This window comes from Garra rufa, chromosome 22, assembly GCF_049309525.1.
Source record: "Garra rufa chromosome 22, GarRuf1.0, whole genome shotgun sequence".
Taxonomy (NCBI): Eukaryota; Metazoa; Chordata; class Actinopteri; order Cypriniformes; family Cyprinidae; genus Garra; species Garra rufa.
Genome location: NC_133382.1, coordinates 39,502,776 through 39,518,667, shown reverse-complemented (window position 1 = coordinate 39,518,667; position 15,892 = coordinate 39,502,776). Strand labels below are relative to the sequence as shown.

The 15,892-nt window shown below is 36.6% G+C and overlaps 1 protein-coding gene across 1 annotated transcript in view; it reads right to left on the bottom strand.

Annotated features, from left to right (window-relative positions):
- Positions 1-962: 962 nt before the first annotated feature.
- lzts2b (leucine zipper, putative tumor suppressor 2b) overlaps positions 963-15,892 on the bottom strand; it is a 36,443-nt gene continuing 21,513 nt past the window's right edge. Inside the window, exons 2-5 of the mRNA XM_073828712.1 lie at positions 12,596-13,030; positions 10,404-10,940; positions 8,894-9,163; positions 963-4,866 (exon numbers count right to left, since the gene is read on the bottom strand). Coding sequence (XP_073684813.1) covers positions 4,222-4,866; positions 8,894-9,163; positions 10,404-10,940; positions 12,596-13,003 — 1,860 coding nt within the window. The 5' untranslated portion in view covers positions 13,004-13,030 and the 3' untranslated portion in view covers positions 963-4,221. The remainder of the gene's footprint in view (positions 4,867-8,893; positions 9,164-10,403; positions 10,941-12,595; positions 13,031-15,892) is intronic.

Here is a 15,892-nt window from a genome sequence, read left to right as displayed (position 1 = left end):
GTTAAAATGCCCAGTTTTACGTAATATATAACCTTATTTGAATGTTCATTTATAATATTTTAAGAATAGTTAAAATGCCCAGTTTTCTTGATTGTGATTTTAGAATGTTTCTTACAGTGTTCTAGCTTTTTTTTCACTATAAATGTTATTTAAACATTTATTTGTGATATTCTAAGAGCATTAATGTCCGGCTTTATTTATTTTAATAGAACGCCATTTAAAGGTTATAATAACAGCATTCTACTAACTTTATTTTTACCCAATATACCATTATTTGAACTATTTATTTATTTATAATACATTTAATAATGTTAAAATGTCCAGTTTTCTTTGATTACAATTAGTTTTTTCTTTGATTAGAGTTAGTTATTTCAAAGTAACAAATATTTTTTACAGCGTTCTAACTTTTTTTTTCCCACCAAATATGTGATGTTATTTAAACATTTATTTGTAATATTCTAAGAGCATTAATGTCCAGCTTATCTATTGACAATAGAACATTATTTAAAGGTTACAAAAATGTTTCTAACAACATTCTACTAACTTTTATTTTTACCCAATATGTAACATTATTTGAACATTCATTTATTGATAATATTTTAAGAACTTTAAAATGCCCAGTTTTCTTGATTTATGATTAGAATGTTATTTTAAAAAAAAGTTTCATACAATGTTCTACTAACCTTTTTCAATAAAAATGTGATGTTATTTAAACATTTAGTTGTAATATTCTAAGAGCATTAATGTCTGGCTTTATTGGTGTTAATAGAATGTTATTTAAACATTACAAAAACATTTCTTACAACATTCTACTAACTTATTTATTTTTTATTTTTAAAATATATAACATTATTTGAACATTTTATTTATTGATAATATTTTAAGAACGTTAAAATGGCCAGTTTTCTTGATGTGATTTTAGAATGTTATTTAAAAGTTACAAAAATGTTTCTTACAATGTTCTGCTCATTTTATTTTGACCCAAAATATAACATTATTGTAACATTATTTGAATTTGTAACATTCTAATAGTTACAAACAGAACATTCAAATACAACGATGTCAGAACATTTTCTCAATGTTATGAGAATATCAGACATTAATGTTACAAGAACATTTTTTTATATATATTTTATATACATTTATATAACGTTTTAAAAAACATTATATGGAGTCAAACCCTTTTTTTAAGGTTACAAAAATGTTTGTTACGGTGTTCTACTAACTTTATTTTTAACCAAAGTATAACATTATTTGAAAGTTATGTTTACTAAGAGTATTATTGAAAGGTTACAAAAATGTTTTGTAAAACATTCTAATTTTATTTTTACCCAAAATACATTTTTTGAAAGTTTTTTTAATATTCTAAGAACGTTATTTAAAGGTTACAAAAACGTTTCATAAAACATTCAAGTACAAATGAGAACATTTTAATAATGATCTCAGAATGTTTTTCTCACCATTATGAGAAAGCATATCAATCATTTAATAGTTTTAAGAATTAGCTGTGTCTGAGTTTGTGCATGATCACAGAAACCAAACCAGACGAACCGCTCCGTTCCTCCAGAAATCACATCCAACTAAAATCTTTCGTGAGCTTTAACCAGTTTGTCAATTAGAATAAATCCTGGTTTAATTGCTCTGGTGACACTGATTTATTACAAAGATCAGTGTTCATTTAAATATTGGTGAGAACCTACATATTGAGTAAAATAAACCAGCAGTGAATGTGAGTCATTGCAGGTGTTTAATTACAAACATTAAATATACAGCACGAAAAATATACAATGTGTTGGCTTCATACAAATACTGTTAATTAAAAAATTACAATACCGCCACAATCACCCACAAGATACAAGCAACGCTTTGGTCTATTCACAGTGGCATCTATATGCACGCGTCTATATGTTATTCAGTATTACGTGACCCTATGTGTGCAGGAATGGGGTTATTTGGGTACAAATATAACAGTCAATAGCTTATGAAAGAACATTCCAGCTCCTGTCAGAATTACCGCTGCTGCTCATGTCCTTAGACTCGGAAATGATTCGAGTTCTAGATTATTATTTACCACCGGTATGGATGCATGTTCAGCTTTTATTGTTGATTTAAAAGCAAAGTACTTCATAAATGCATTAAACTATTAAAGAACAGAATCCAAGAGCAGCTTGAGTTCCTAACTTTGTAATTACGAGTTCAACAAAGACATGAGCAGCGTTTACTAATCAGACGTTCAATTACGGTAATTCTAACACGACATGATCGCACTATAACTTTGCTTTTCGTGTCCAGACACCAAGCAGAATTAGTTTTTTTTTTATGTGAATCTCAATTCTGATGAGTTGCGAATTTTGGGATCTTGCATTTAAACAAAAAACTATATAAAGATGCACACAAAATCTCAAAATGTCATGAAAAACATGTGCTCAATTGAGACTGATAGATTTTTTGGAACAAAACTGTGTGCTGAAATTACAATGGAAACTCATTTACAGAATGCACAACAAAAACACATGACTTTGTGACAGCGTGTTAATTGGATGTTAATTGAGTGGATTGGATAACGACTATAACCAGAAGAGCCATCTCACCACACACCATCTCAAATACTGTTTTAGTTGTTCTGAAATTGTTCTGAGCCTACGACAGCATTTTAGTGCCATGTAAAAATAAAAAAGTCAATTTCTCGCATAGAAGCTACTAGAACAGTTGTTTCTTTTTTTCCCCCTCAAAATTGTAACTGTTTTCAAATATTATGACTTTAATCTTGTATTTCTCTTAGTTAGATCTTGTAACTTTGACTAATTCTCCAAATATTACGACTTTGAAATTGTAGAAATACAAGAATAAATTTGTATTTCTACAACTTTGATCTGGTATCTTTAATCGCACAATGCTATGACTTTTAATCTCGTATTTTGGCGACTTTATTCTCATTATGATTTCTTTCTGATAATTTAGACTTTCTTCCCTAAATATTACGACTTTAAATTTGTATTTCTACAACTTCATTCTTGTATTTCTGACTTTGATCTGATAATTTTGACTCAATGTTACATCTTGACTTTAAATCACACAATGCTATGACTTAATCTTGTAACTTTGACTATTTTCAAAATGCATAAAATTTAATCTCTTATTTTGGCGACGTTATTCTCATTATGATTTTTTTTCCTGGTAATTTTGACTTTATTTACAAAATATTATAACTTTAATCTCATATTTCTATTAGTTAGACCTTGTAATTTCAACAATATTCTCCAAATATTACGACTTTCAATTTGATATTTCTACAACTTCATTCTTGTCAGACTTGTTAGATCTGGTATTTTTAGCTTTATTCTCAAAATATTACATCTTTAATCACTTTAAGCACACAATGCTATGACTTTATTCTTGTAACTTTGACTATTTTCATAATACATCAAACTTAATCTTACAATACTTTTAATCTCATATTTCGGTTTCTTTATTCTCGAAGTATTATGACTTTTTTAATCTTACAATGCTACAAATGTATAATCATAATGTTAATATTTTAAATTAAACTTTATCTTTTTTACATGGCACTAAAACGCCATCATATGAGTCGAGTCTCAAAAGATTTGGTATAACTCTCCTAGAACTGTGATTGCATCCCAAACATGAGGTATACAAATGCAACAAAACAAGTGTTTATTGCATTTCATTCTGAGGTGCAAATCAATCAAAAACTGCTTAACTGCTTGTTATTTGCACCAAAAAATGTGCTTTATTCCATCTGCTTTATTTCCAGGTGTTTTATGCGATTTATTCCCAAGTTTAATTCGCAACTTTGGATGGAAATGTAGCTAATGACACAAAAGTGCACTTCTGTGAGTTTACAAACAAACTGTGTCACATGTATCCAAAGAAGTCAATTTAATGAAGTTGCACCAATTATTGGGCCACATAAATCATGTAACATACCTAAAAACGGCACTAAACGCTGTGCTATCTGCGAGAGATTGAGGGCCGTTCACACAGAACGTGTCTTTGCATTTCACCGTGCCACTATTATAAACGTATTAGACATGTTTGACATTGCATTTGCATCTCGTTTTAAAAAACGCACCGATTCCACTGCACACATCTCGCCTCGTGTGTGTGAACAGCCCCTAAATCTGTTTAGAGAACAGCACTTTGTTGCATTTTATGCAGAGCACATTCTGAAATGAGTGCGGCAGTAGACGGTTACCGATTTCAGATTTCGGTAGCGGCGATGTCGTCAAACGTGACTTCGTTTCCGCTGCTGTCATCGTCCTGGTCTCGGGACTCCAGCTCGAGGCTGAGTTGACGGAGCGATCGCTCCAGATCTCGGTTCCTCTTGTACATCTGCACGTAGTTCTGCTGCAGCTGTTTCTGATATCGAATCACTTTGTCCTTCTCCTCTTCCCAGCTCTTTCTCTCTCCCTCGAACGCAGACGCCTGATCGGACAAGCGCTGGCGTTCGTAAGTGAGCTCCGCCTTCAGCCGGTCCGTCTGCTGCTTCTGAGCTTTCAGCTCCTCGCTCTCGTCGGCCAGCCGCTGGTCGTCGGCGGTCGAGGCGCTCAGACGCTCGCGAAGGTGAGACGACTCGTCTTCCAGACGGTTCATTTTCTCCCTGAGCAGCTCGTTTTCGCTCTTGCGGCGCTGCAGTTCGTTCTCGCAGACCTCCAGCTCCAGCGTCCGTGTGCGTGAGGCCGTGTGCGCCTCCTGCAGCTGACTCTGACACGTCTGCAGCTCTCCACGAACCTCCCGCAGCTGCCCGCGCAGCGTCACCAGCTCACCCACACGCTGCGCCAGATCGGCCTGCAGGTCCTTCAGCTGCTGCTTCAGCAGTGAAATCTCACCTGACTTCTGGCACACCTGAGAGAGAACAACAAGTTCAGAATCAATAATAGTGATTTATCTTTGTTCTCTTGATGGAAATGGTGTAATTTATGAAAAATGATGTAGCGCTGAAACCCTATTGTGATTGTTAGAATGTTGAGAAGTAGGCCAAGGACTGATCTCCACGTAGAAGCAACTGATCATTCAGACCAAACTGTAAGTCATAGAGACTCTAAACTTGGAGGGATGGTAGTACTCTCACCGCCGACAACGTCACCAATGCTCACCCCAATCTGCCTGACGGGGGCGCTACAGCGATCAAAAGTACGAAATCGCTCATAACTCCTAAAAGTCTAACTTTCAACTCCAAATGCCAAAACATTCAAAAGGATCAGGGTCACTTTTAGCAAAATGTCTTATGTTGTTGGAATCCTTGGCTCATGCCAGAAAAAATACCCAGCTTAGATCATGGATCACCACCTGGAGATGACTTCAATAGCCGTGGATGTCAACCAGATGAGCTCCAGAGACGGATCATCAAAGAAGACCTCGCCAATCTAGACGGCCATTGGTGCCACACCACGGGATCCTGATGAGTTCTCTACAATCAGACATTGGTACAAACTGCTGGTTTGGTCTGGCCAGAGGAGAACTGGTCCCCCGACTGAGCCTGGTTTCTCCCAAGGTTTTTTTTCTCCATTTCTGTCACCTGTGGAGTTTTGGTTCCTTGCCGCTGTCGCCTCTGGCTTGCTTAGTTGGGGACACTTTCCAGCGATATCGTATACTATTTGAACTGAACTGACGATGATATCACTGAATTCATTGATAAACTGCCTTTAACTGAAAATTGATTATTTACAGTAATACTTACACACTATTGTGCTGTTTAAATACTGTGCAGTTGCTTTGACACAATCTGTATTGTTAAAAGCGCTATATAAATAAAGGTGACTTGACTTGACTTGACAAAATGCACGCCTCAAGATTTGATCACGAGCCTGGTGAAATTTTCAGGTATTTTGGATTTTTTCCAAAACTTTATTTTGCGAACTAGTCCTAGGTTTTTCACTCAATTAGAACCAAACCATTGCACATACATTCTCTGGAGAGCGATTATCAATAATTATCAAAAAAAGTAGAACTTTCAACTCTTCGTCACCAAGGGACGCCAAAAAATTAGAAAGGGGCAGGGTCACTTTTAGTAAAATGCCTATAACTCCTGAACTAAATGAGATATCTTTGCCAAACTCAGAACACTTATATAAGGCCTCAATCTGAGGTTGCAGGACAAAAATCGTGGAGCTTGGCACTATAACCACTTGGTGGCACTATATGAGGGAAAACCATACAGATGGTGAAAGAAATGCAATAAGTTTAAAACCAGCTGAGAAGCAACTTTGGTATTTTAATTAAGTGATTATCTGCAACAAAGATTTTGTTCTCTTTATGGAAAAACAGTGTAATGTAAAATTTCTGTAGCGCTTGAAACCCTATTGTAATTGTTAAAATGGCCAAAGACTGATCTCCACGTAGAAGCAACTGATCATTCAGACCAAACCGTAAGTCGTTGAGACTTGAAACTTGGAGGGATGGTAGTACTCACACCGCTGACAACGTCACCAATGCTCGCCCCAATCGGCCTGACGGGGGCGCTACAGCGATCAAAAGTATGAAATTGCTCAAAACTCCTAAACCATCAGTCGCAGACTCATGTCTTGTGTCGTTGGAATCCTGGACAAACGCATGCCTCAGATTCGATCAGGTATTTTGGATTTTTTGCAAAACCTACTTTTGCAAACTAGTCCTAGTTTTTTCCCTGATTGGAATCAAACCAGTGCATAAAGATTCTCTAGAGAGCGAATATCAATAATTATCAAAAAAAAGTCTAACTTTCAACTCCAAATGCCAAAACGTTCAAAAGGGTCAGGGTCACTTTTAGTAAAATGTCTTATGTTGTTGGAATCCTTGGCTCATGCCAGACAAAATGCAGGCCTCAAGATTTGATCACGAGCCTGGTGAAATTTTCAGGTATTTTGGATTTTTTGCAAACTAGTTCTAGGTTTTTCACTTGATCAGAACCAAACCAGTGCACATACATTCTCTGGAGAACGAATATCAATAATTATCAAAAAAAGTAGAACTTTCAACTCTTCGTCACAAAGGGACGCCAAAAAATTAGAAAGGGGCAGGGTCACTTTTAGTAAAATGCCTATAACTCCTGAACTAAATGAGATACCTTTGCCAAACTCATAACACCTATATAAGGCCTCAATCTGAGGTTGCAGGACAAAAATCTTGGAGCTTGGCACTGTAACCACTTGGTGGCACTATACGAGGGAAAACCATACAGATGGTGAAAGAAATGCAGTAAGTTTAAAACCAGCTGAGAAACAAGTTTGGTATTTTAATAGTGATTATCTGCACCAGAGATTTTGTTCTCTTGATGGAAACAGTGTAATCTTATTTATGTAAAATTATGTAGCACTGAAACCCTATCATAATTGTTAGAATGGCCAAGGACCACCAATCTCCACGTAAACTGAAGGTGCAGACCAAGCCGTAAGTTGTAGAGACTTGAAACTTTGAGTGACGCTAGTACTCTTACCTCCAACAACGTCACCAAAGCTCACCCCAATCGGCCTGACGGGGGCGCTACAATGATCAAAAGTACGAAATCACTCATAACTCCTAAACCATCAGTCGCAGGCTAATGTCTTATGTTGTTGGAATCCTTGGCTCATGCTCGACAAAACACATGCCTCAGATTCAATCAGGTATTTTGGATTTTTTACAAAACGTACTTTTGCCTACTGATCCTAGGTTTTTCACCTGATTGGAACCAAACCAGTGCAGAAAGATTTTCTAGATAGCAAATATAAATGATTATCAAAAAAAAGTTTAACTTTTGACCGTCCATTGCAAAGGGACATCAAAGGACATCAAAATGAAATTTGAAAAGGGCGGGGCCACTTTTAGTAAAATGCCTATAACTCCTGAACAGAATGAGATATCTTCACCAAACTCAGAACCCTTATGTAAGAGCTCAATCTGATGTTGCAGGACAAAAAATGAGCACGGTCTTGGTCTGAAGTACCACAAGTGTCTACATTTTTTGTTTGGACATTTGCTTGTCTCAAAAAACATGGCCACCATTGGCCCAAAAAAATGAGCACCTGTTAGACAAGGTTAACGGAGGCCGATTGGAACGAAACTTGGTGGGCTTGTTTGACTCACGGCCCCAAAGGTCTGCAAGAAATTTGAAATAAATCTGACACTAGGGGGTGATTTATCACATTTTGCAAGGGCGAACTTTTGCACACATTTGCTCCTCATTCCGGACAACTTTGCCTCTAGAACCACTGCTGTCAATCAAATCGTTTGTTAAATGATTGAGTTGTAAAAAACGTTCTTTTGCAAACAAGTCCTAGGTTTTTCACTCTGAAAAAAAAAACACTGCAGTACAATTCTTTAGACTCTCTAGGTCAATAATTATTAAGAAAATGTTGAAATGTACCCTTAGGGAAGCTATAACGGAGTCGTTTAGAATAGGGGCCTGTCCGAATTTACCCAAAATCCTATAAAGCCTAAAGGAAAACTCAAAACTTCACGAAACCTGCTGAGCACATGTGACAGGTGATTCTGAAGAAGCATGCAAAGTTCAGACCCCAGCTGGCACTATAACAGTCAGATATATTTCTAGGGGAGAATTACCTGGATTTGCCAAAAATGCTTTTTTTTTTTTTTTTTTTTTTTTTTTTGATTTAGGTGGTTCCAGGCTTGCTAAATGTCTTTGAACTCATCCTAAAATGGCTTGAACCCTGGTAAAAACAGCTTGAAGCTATTTTAGATCTGTATTTTCTTATTTACCTGTAATTACAATTTAATCTTGTGCACTTTAGAGTGTAAACAGCTGCATACAAACCACACCTGAGACTAAATAAACTAAAACATGCTGGACTCGTTTTCACTGTTTCAGACAAACTTCTTGCAGTACTGGGGTTATGCCCTAGTCTTACTGCGAACCACTCCTCACTCCACTCTCACGGACTCTTTGACTCCTCACCTCCCACTTGGTCTCCTCCAGTCGGGGCCCCAGCTGCGTGTGTTCTCGTTCGTAGGAGGCGCAGCGCTCCTCGAGTCTCTGGCGCTCCTGCAGGAGCTGTGTCATGTCCTCCTGCTGCTTCTTCTTCTCCTGCTGGAGCTGAAACATCTGGAGCTGAAGGAGCTGCTGCTCACGCTGCGCTTTATGAGACGCCTTCTGCATTTTAGCCGCACACGTCTGTCTGAACTCCTCGATCTCCAGCTCTGTGCGCTTCTGACGCTCCTCGTACACCTGCACCAACAGAAAGTTAATAATATGCTACAAATTAGTGTGCAGTTTTGTGTTTAAGGCCCGTCAACACCAACACTAATAACTGTAGCAATAACTGAACTCTCATCCAACGTTCTGTTTATTATAAGCGTGCTGCAGTTTTGTCGCCTGTCGTGTTTTTATCATGCTTTAGTTGGAAAATTAATTCATCTGAAAGTGATTCCAGTGATAGCGTTCCTCTCTGTTGTTGTAACATGTTGTTATTTTTGTACCGACATTAGTTTTTCTGTCATTTTCTTTATAGAGATTTGCAATACAAATATCTGATCCCTGAACCAAACCAACCTGCTCCAGGATGAATCTAAATTTTACAAACTTTGATTTGGAAATAAAAGAAGACAACAAATTTACAACAAATTTGTCAGTTTCGAACCGATATAAATTTTCTTTTCTTTTTTTTTTTTTGGTTAAACATTAGATTTAAGTACAATCCAATGAAGCATTGGGATAGAACTGAATGAAAAACAATGGTACAATAATTTATTATTATTTTTTTTATATATATATATATATATATATATATATATTTTTTTTTATAATTAAATTTTTAAATAATGACTTCCGTCATTTTTATGTATGTAGTTTATTGTAATTTCAATAAAAAAATTAAATAGTTTATTGTAATATATTTCACATATATTTAAGAATAAAAATAAATAAACAAATGATAAAATTGTGTGTGTATGTATAGTTTATTGTAATATATTTTAATATGTAAACTTATACTATAAACTATTAAATTGCAAAATCTAATGTAGTATTTTTTTATTTTATGTCATTAAACATGTAAAACATAATTTGTAAAAATGTAATTGTTTATTGTAATATTATATATTATAATAATGTTTATTGTAATTATATATAATATATATTATTGTTATTATTATTATTATTATTAATAAATATATTTAAAAATTAGTTAAAGAAATTGTGTGTGCATGAAAGAGAGAGATTTTAATTTTTTTATTTTTATGTTTTTACTTTTTGCATTGTACCAGACTAATTTTGATCCGCATTTAAATTTTTGTTTTTGAGCTTTGAGTTTCGTCTTTCCTCTTCATATTGGTTTTAATATCCTGTATTTTTCCTGACTCTATATTTATACATCGTCTTCAAGGTTAAACTAACCGATTTCTTGATTAAATGTTCCTGAAAGAGATTATTTTCTGGTTTCTTGAGATGAAAACCATCTCTCACACACCTGACAGATGGCTGCTTCATTGTCGTCCAGGTTTTCTCTGAGCTGCTGGAGCTCCTGTTCTCGTTCCCTCAGTTTGTCCTCCAGGTCTCTGACGATGGTCTCGTAGGCCTCGATGGGCGGCGGAGACGGCATGTCGGACATCAGCGGGCCGCGGCCGCCCAGAGATCCGGTGCTCTTGCTGGACGAGGAACGGCCGCTGTCGGAGTTGGAGTGTCCTGTGTGATGTTTGCTGGCCTCGCTCTGGCCGTGGCTGTAGACGGGGCCGCCGTTCGCCGGCAGGTTGGTTAAGGAGTTGAGCGCCATCTCCGTCATGCTGAACGACTGGCTGAACAAAGCGTTGCGAGCACCGCTGTACGAACTGCGTCGTTCCGTCGTCACCGGCGTGACATCGTCGTCTTCTGGAGAAAACATGCAGAGGTTTCCTTGGCTTCCCGACAGACCGGCGCCGTGCCGCGGAGACAGATACTGCACGCCGTTACGGCTCCTGGGGACCACGGGTTTGAAGGCAGTGGGTCTGAGTATGGCCTGCTGAACGTTCTGAGACAAACAAACATCAGAAACAGTGATGAAATATATGTGGAAATACATGGTTCTCGGTTGTTGAGCTTGACATTGGTTGAGAGGAGAGGCAATAAGAGCGGGAACAGGATTATTTTGAGAAAGTCAACTTACTGAAATGTTATTTAAACTTACTGTTTTTCTTTTTCCGAGACTAAAATTTCTGACTGTGTATCTCCTCCTCGAGCGTTAACTTTACTAACCCCAAACTCAGCCCAGATCTTCAGACTGATCTGACACCAGCTGCTACAATATAACATTTACCAACAGAACTGGGAAAAATCCCATAGACTTACACTATGAATCATGCTAATAACACGCTAATCATGCTAGAAACATGCTAACAAATGCTAATCATGCTAACAACATGCTAACAAATGCTAATCATGCTAGTAACATTTAAAAAAATGCTAATCATGCTAGTCATGCTAGAAACATGCTAACAAATGTTAATCATGCTAGTAACATGCTAGTCATGCTAGAAACATGTTAACAACATGCTAGTCATGCTAGAAATATGCTAGTGGCATGCTAATCATGTCAGAATCGTGCTAATAACACACTAATCATGCTAGAAGCATGCTAATAACATGTTAGTAATCATGTTAGAATCATACAAACATTTTAGTAACTTGTTTAACATGCTACCAACATGCTAATCATGATAAAATCGTGTTAACAACATGGTAGTACCTTACCAAACATGCTAGTAACTTGATAATCATGCTAGAAACAGGCTAGTAACGTGCTAACAATATGCTATTACCATGCTAATCATGCTAGTATCATGATAGCAACATGCTAGTAACTCGCAAACCATGTTAACATGTTAGTAACATGCTAAACAATAAAAATATGCTATTACCATGCTAATGATGATAAAATCATTAGCATGTTAGTGACTTGTTAAACATGCTAACAACATGCTAGTAACTTGATAACCATGCTAGAAACAGGCAAGCAACTTGCTAGTAACTTGCAAATCATGCTAACAGCATGGTACTAACATGCTAAACATGTTAACAATATGCTTTTACCATGCTAATCATGCTAGTATCATGATAACAACATGCTAGTAACTCGCAAACCATGCTAACATGCTAGTAAAATGCTAAACATGTTAACCATATTACCATGCTAACAGCATGTTAGAGACTTGTTAAACATCCTAACAACATGTTAGTAACATGTTAATCATGCTAGCACATACTTGATAACTAAACATGCTAGTAACTTGATAACCATGCTAACAACATGCTAGACACGTTAGTAACTAGCAAATAATGCTAAAAGCATGGTAGTAACATGTTAACAATATGCTATTAGCATGCTAATCATCCTAGTATCATGATAACATGCTAGTAACATGCTAAACATATTAACATAACATGTTAATAATGCTAGAATTATGCTAACGATAATTTGTTAAACATGCTAGTAACTTAATAATGCTAGCAACATGCTAATACAATGCTATTAACTTGCAAAACAAATCCTACCAGCCTGCTGTCTGTGTAATCTTTAAATCTATTTTAAACTAAAAAACCTTCATACGTCTAGCTTTTCTAACTTCCTGTTTTAGCTTTCTCAAGCCAACTTCAAAGTTTCCAGTTAATCCTTAATCCGTTCCTCACTCTTTCTAATTGTCCAGACACCGGAACCAGTTTGGGAGGTGCGTCCAAACCAGCGGATCCCGCATCCAGACGATTATCATTCCAGTCTGTGATCAGGTCCTCGTGTGAATACGAGCGAGTCCCGAAGCCCTTCGATCGAGCAGCGACGCCTCTTCTTCTGCTGGACGGAGTGCGACTCCCCGTCTGGACGTTGTGTGAGGTTTCGGACAGCAGGCGTCCGGAGCCCGGCGTGCCCTTGCGGAATTTAGTGCTGACCTCTATGTTGGCCCGTTCGGGATACGTGACGTGACTCCCGCTGCCGACGGCACCCATCGCTCCCATCAGAGGAGGAGAGGCGGGATGGAGACGCGGGTCCAGGCCTGGTCCCGGATGGTCAATGGACACGGGGAGAGACTGGACCAGCGCCATGACCGATGATATGACAGATCACAAAACCTGCAGAGAGGATAAAACACAGGTTATTGGAGAAACCCTCAACATTAGAAGAGAGAGAGAGAGAGTCTGGTCAGACCATCGTTTAAAGGGGTCATCGGATGCCCATTTTCCACAAGTCCATATGATTCTTTAGGGTCTTAATGAAAAGTCTCTAATATACTTTGGTTAAAAATTCTCAATAGTAGTGTAAAAAAACAGCCTTTTACCTCAAAATCAGCTCTGCGAAATATCAGCTCATTTTAAGACATGGCCCCTTTAAATGCCACTCTAAAACTCTAGATGGCACAGGCTCATCTAACTCATAATAAACCATCTTAACCACATGCTAGTAGCTTGCTAATCATGGTAGAATCACACTAACATGCTAGTAACCTGATAACTATGCTGGAAACATGATAATCATAAAAGAAGCATGCTAGCAATATGCTACTAAAATGCTAATCATGCTAGAAACAGGCTAGGAACATGCTAACAACTAGCTAATCATGATAACTAAACGTTATAAACATGCAAACAACTTGCTAATCATGCTAGAATCATGTTAACAACTAGCTAAACATGCTAACTAAATGCCATAAACATGCTAGCAACATGCTAGGAGCTTGTAATTATGCTAGAATCAAACTGACAACATGCTAGTAGCATGTTAATCATAATAAAACCATCTTAACCACATGCTAGTAGCTTGTTAATCATGTTAGAATCACACTAACATGCTAGTAACCTGATAACTATGCTAGAAACATGATAATCATAAAAGAAGCATGCTAGCAATATGCTACTAAAATGCTAATCATGCTCAAATCATGCTAGAAACAGGCTAGGAACATGTGTACAACTAGCTAATCATGCTAACTAAACGTTATAAACATTCTAGCAACTTGCTAATCATGCTAACTAAACACTATAAACATGCTAGCAACTTGCTAATCATGCTAGAATCATGTTAACAACTAGCTAATCATGCTAACTAAACGCTATAAACATGCTAGCAACTTGCTAATCATGCTAGAATCAGGCTAACAACTAGCTAATCATGCTAACTAAACGTTATAAACATGCTAACAACATGCTACTAAAATGCTAATCATGCTCAAATCATGCTAGAAACATGCTAGTAACTTCATGGTATCAAAAAATGTCTCTCAACAAAAAATCATGGTAACAACATGGTAGTAGCTTGCTAGTCATGCTAGAATCATACTAACAACATGCTAGTAACTTGATAATCATGTTAGAAACATGCTAATATGTTAATCATGATAAAATCATGTTAATATGCTAATCATGCTCGAAACATGCTAGTAACTTGTAAATGATTTTAGAATCATACTAACAATAACTTGATGATCATGTTAATATGCTAATCATGTTAAATCATGCTAGAAACATGCTAGTAACTTGTAAATGATTTTAAAATCATGTTAGTATCATACTACCAGCTAGTAACTTGATAAAAAATAAAGAATACAATCACTAAGGCTGATTAAATAAGCGTTCATAATAACATCTCATTTAACCAGAATGTGGAAGAAACTGCACTAGTGCACTCAAAGTACTGTTATGAAACTCCAGATGGCGCAGGCCAATAGGTTCTAACTCGATCTGATATAATGACATTGTAATTCACATGGCGAAGCTGATTGGTTGCTTTTGCATCAGCAGCCAATGAGCTTCCTGCTCAACATTCAAATACTCAGCTAGTACTGCATTTCAGAAACCCTCCACCTCCCCAGCTCCACCTGTATAGATCTGCTATTGTTGGTGTTTTGGCAATATTGAGTCTCAGTACTTGCTTTCATGACAGAAATGACTGTTAACAAACACATTTTATTAAAACAGATGGGCAGATCTGTCCTAAACATTAGTAATTAGTTCAGTCATTAGTCCATTTTAGTCTGAGCCAGTTGGGCTGTTCAAACCAATTATGATTCCTTTTGGTGAATCAGAATTTAGAAAGACAACCTTTAACCAACAACCAATACATAATCCATTATTAGTCACGGTTTACATTGAATCTAAATTAAATCAGAATCATTCTTATGAATGTCTCAGTGCCTCTCTAGTCATTTTTACAATATGATAATACAATATCTCGATATAAAGTCCACAATATATTGCAATATTTAAAAAAAAAGAATTTTGTACATTTTGAAGTAAAATTCTTCTAATGCACTTTGAGAGTTTAAAATTAAGAGCTGCAACCCATGTTCTTAACTAAGTACACTTAAGTCAGAAAACATCTGTCAAAGTCAAAGCCGAACAAATTAAAATATAATAATAGAAATAACAACAATTTCATAATATTGTTATTCCTATGGCAGTAATAGAAACAGTTGCACTGTAAAATAAATGAAAAGGAATATTTCGTTTATTATTTTTGCTTTACACTACATTGGGGAAATTACAATACTTCATTCCTAATTTCTACACTTGAAAGAGATGTTTTGAATTTGGACTGCAGTAATGGTACCCATTTAAACAGCAAGTTATACTGCACTTTTAAGCTTTTATTTTGACTGAAATGGCAGTAGAGCTTTTATTTTGATGTAAAACTCAAGCTTCAGTGAAAACTTACAAAAGGCTTGTAGTGAACTGCTGTAATCATCTGTCACGAAAATAAAACATAACTGGTGACCGTTGTGCAGGACATGCAATAAATGACTTCACTGCATTCACTGTGAACTGAGCCATTCTGATGAGCGGAAAACACCGGATCATGAGCTGATCACCTAAACTAAGTGCATGCTTCACTTTGAAACGTGCAGCAAAAAAATACTTTCTGAAGGGATTAAGCCATATGTGTCCCAGGACCACAAAACCAGTCATAAAGGTTGGAAATTGGCATTTATATATAAGCTT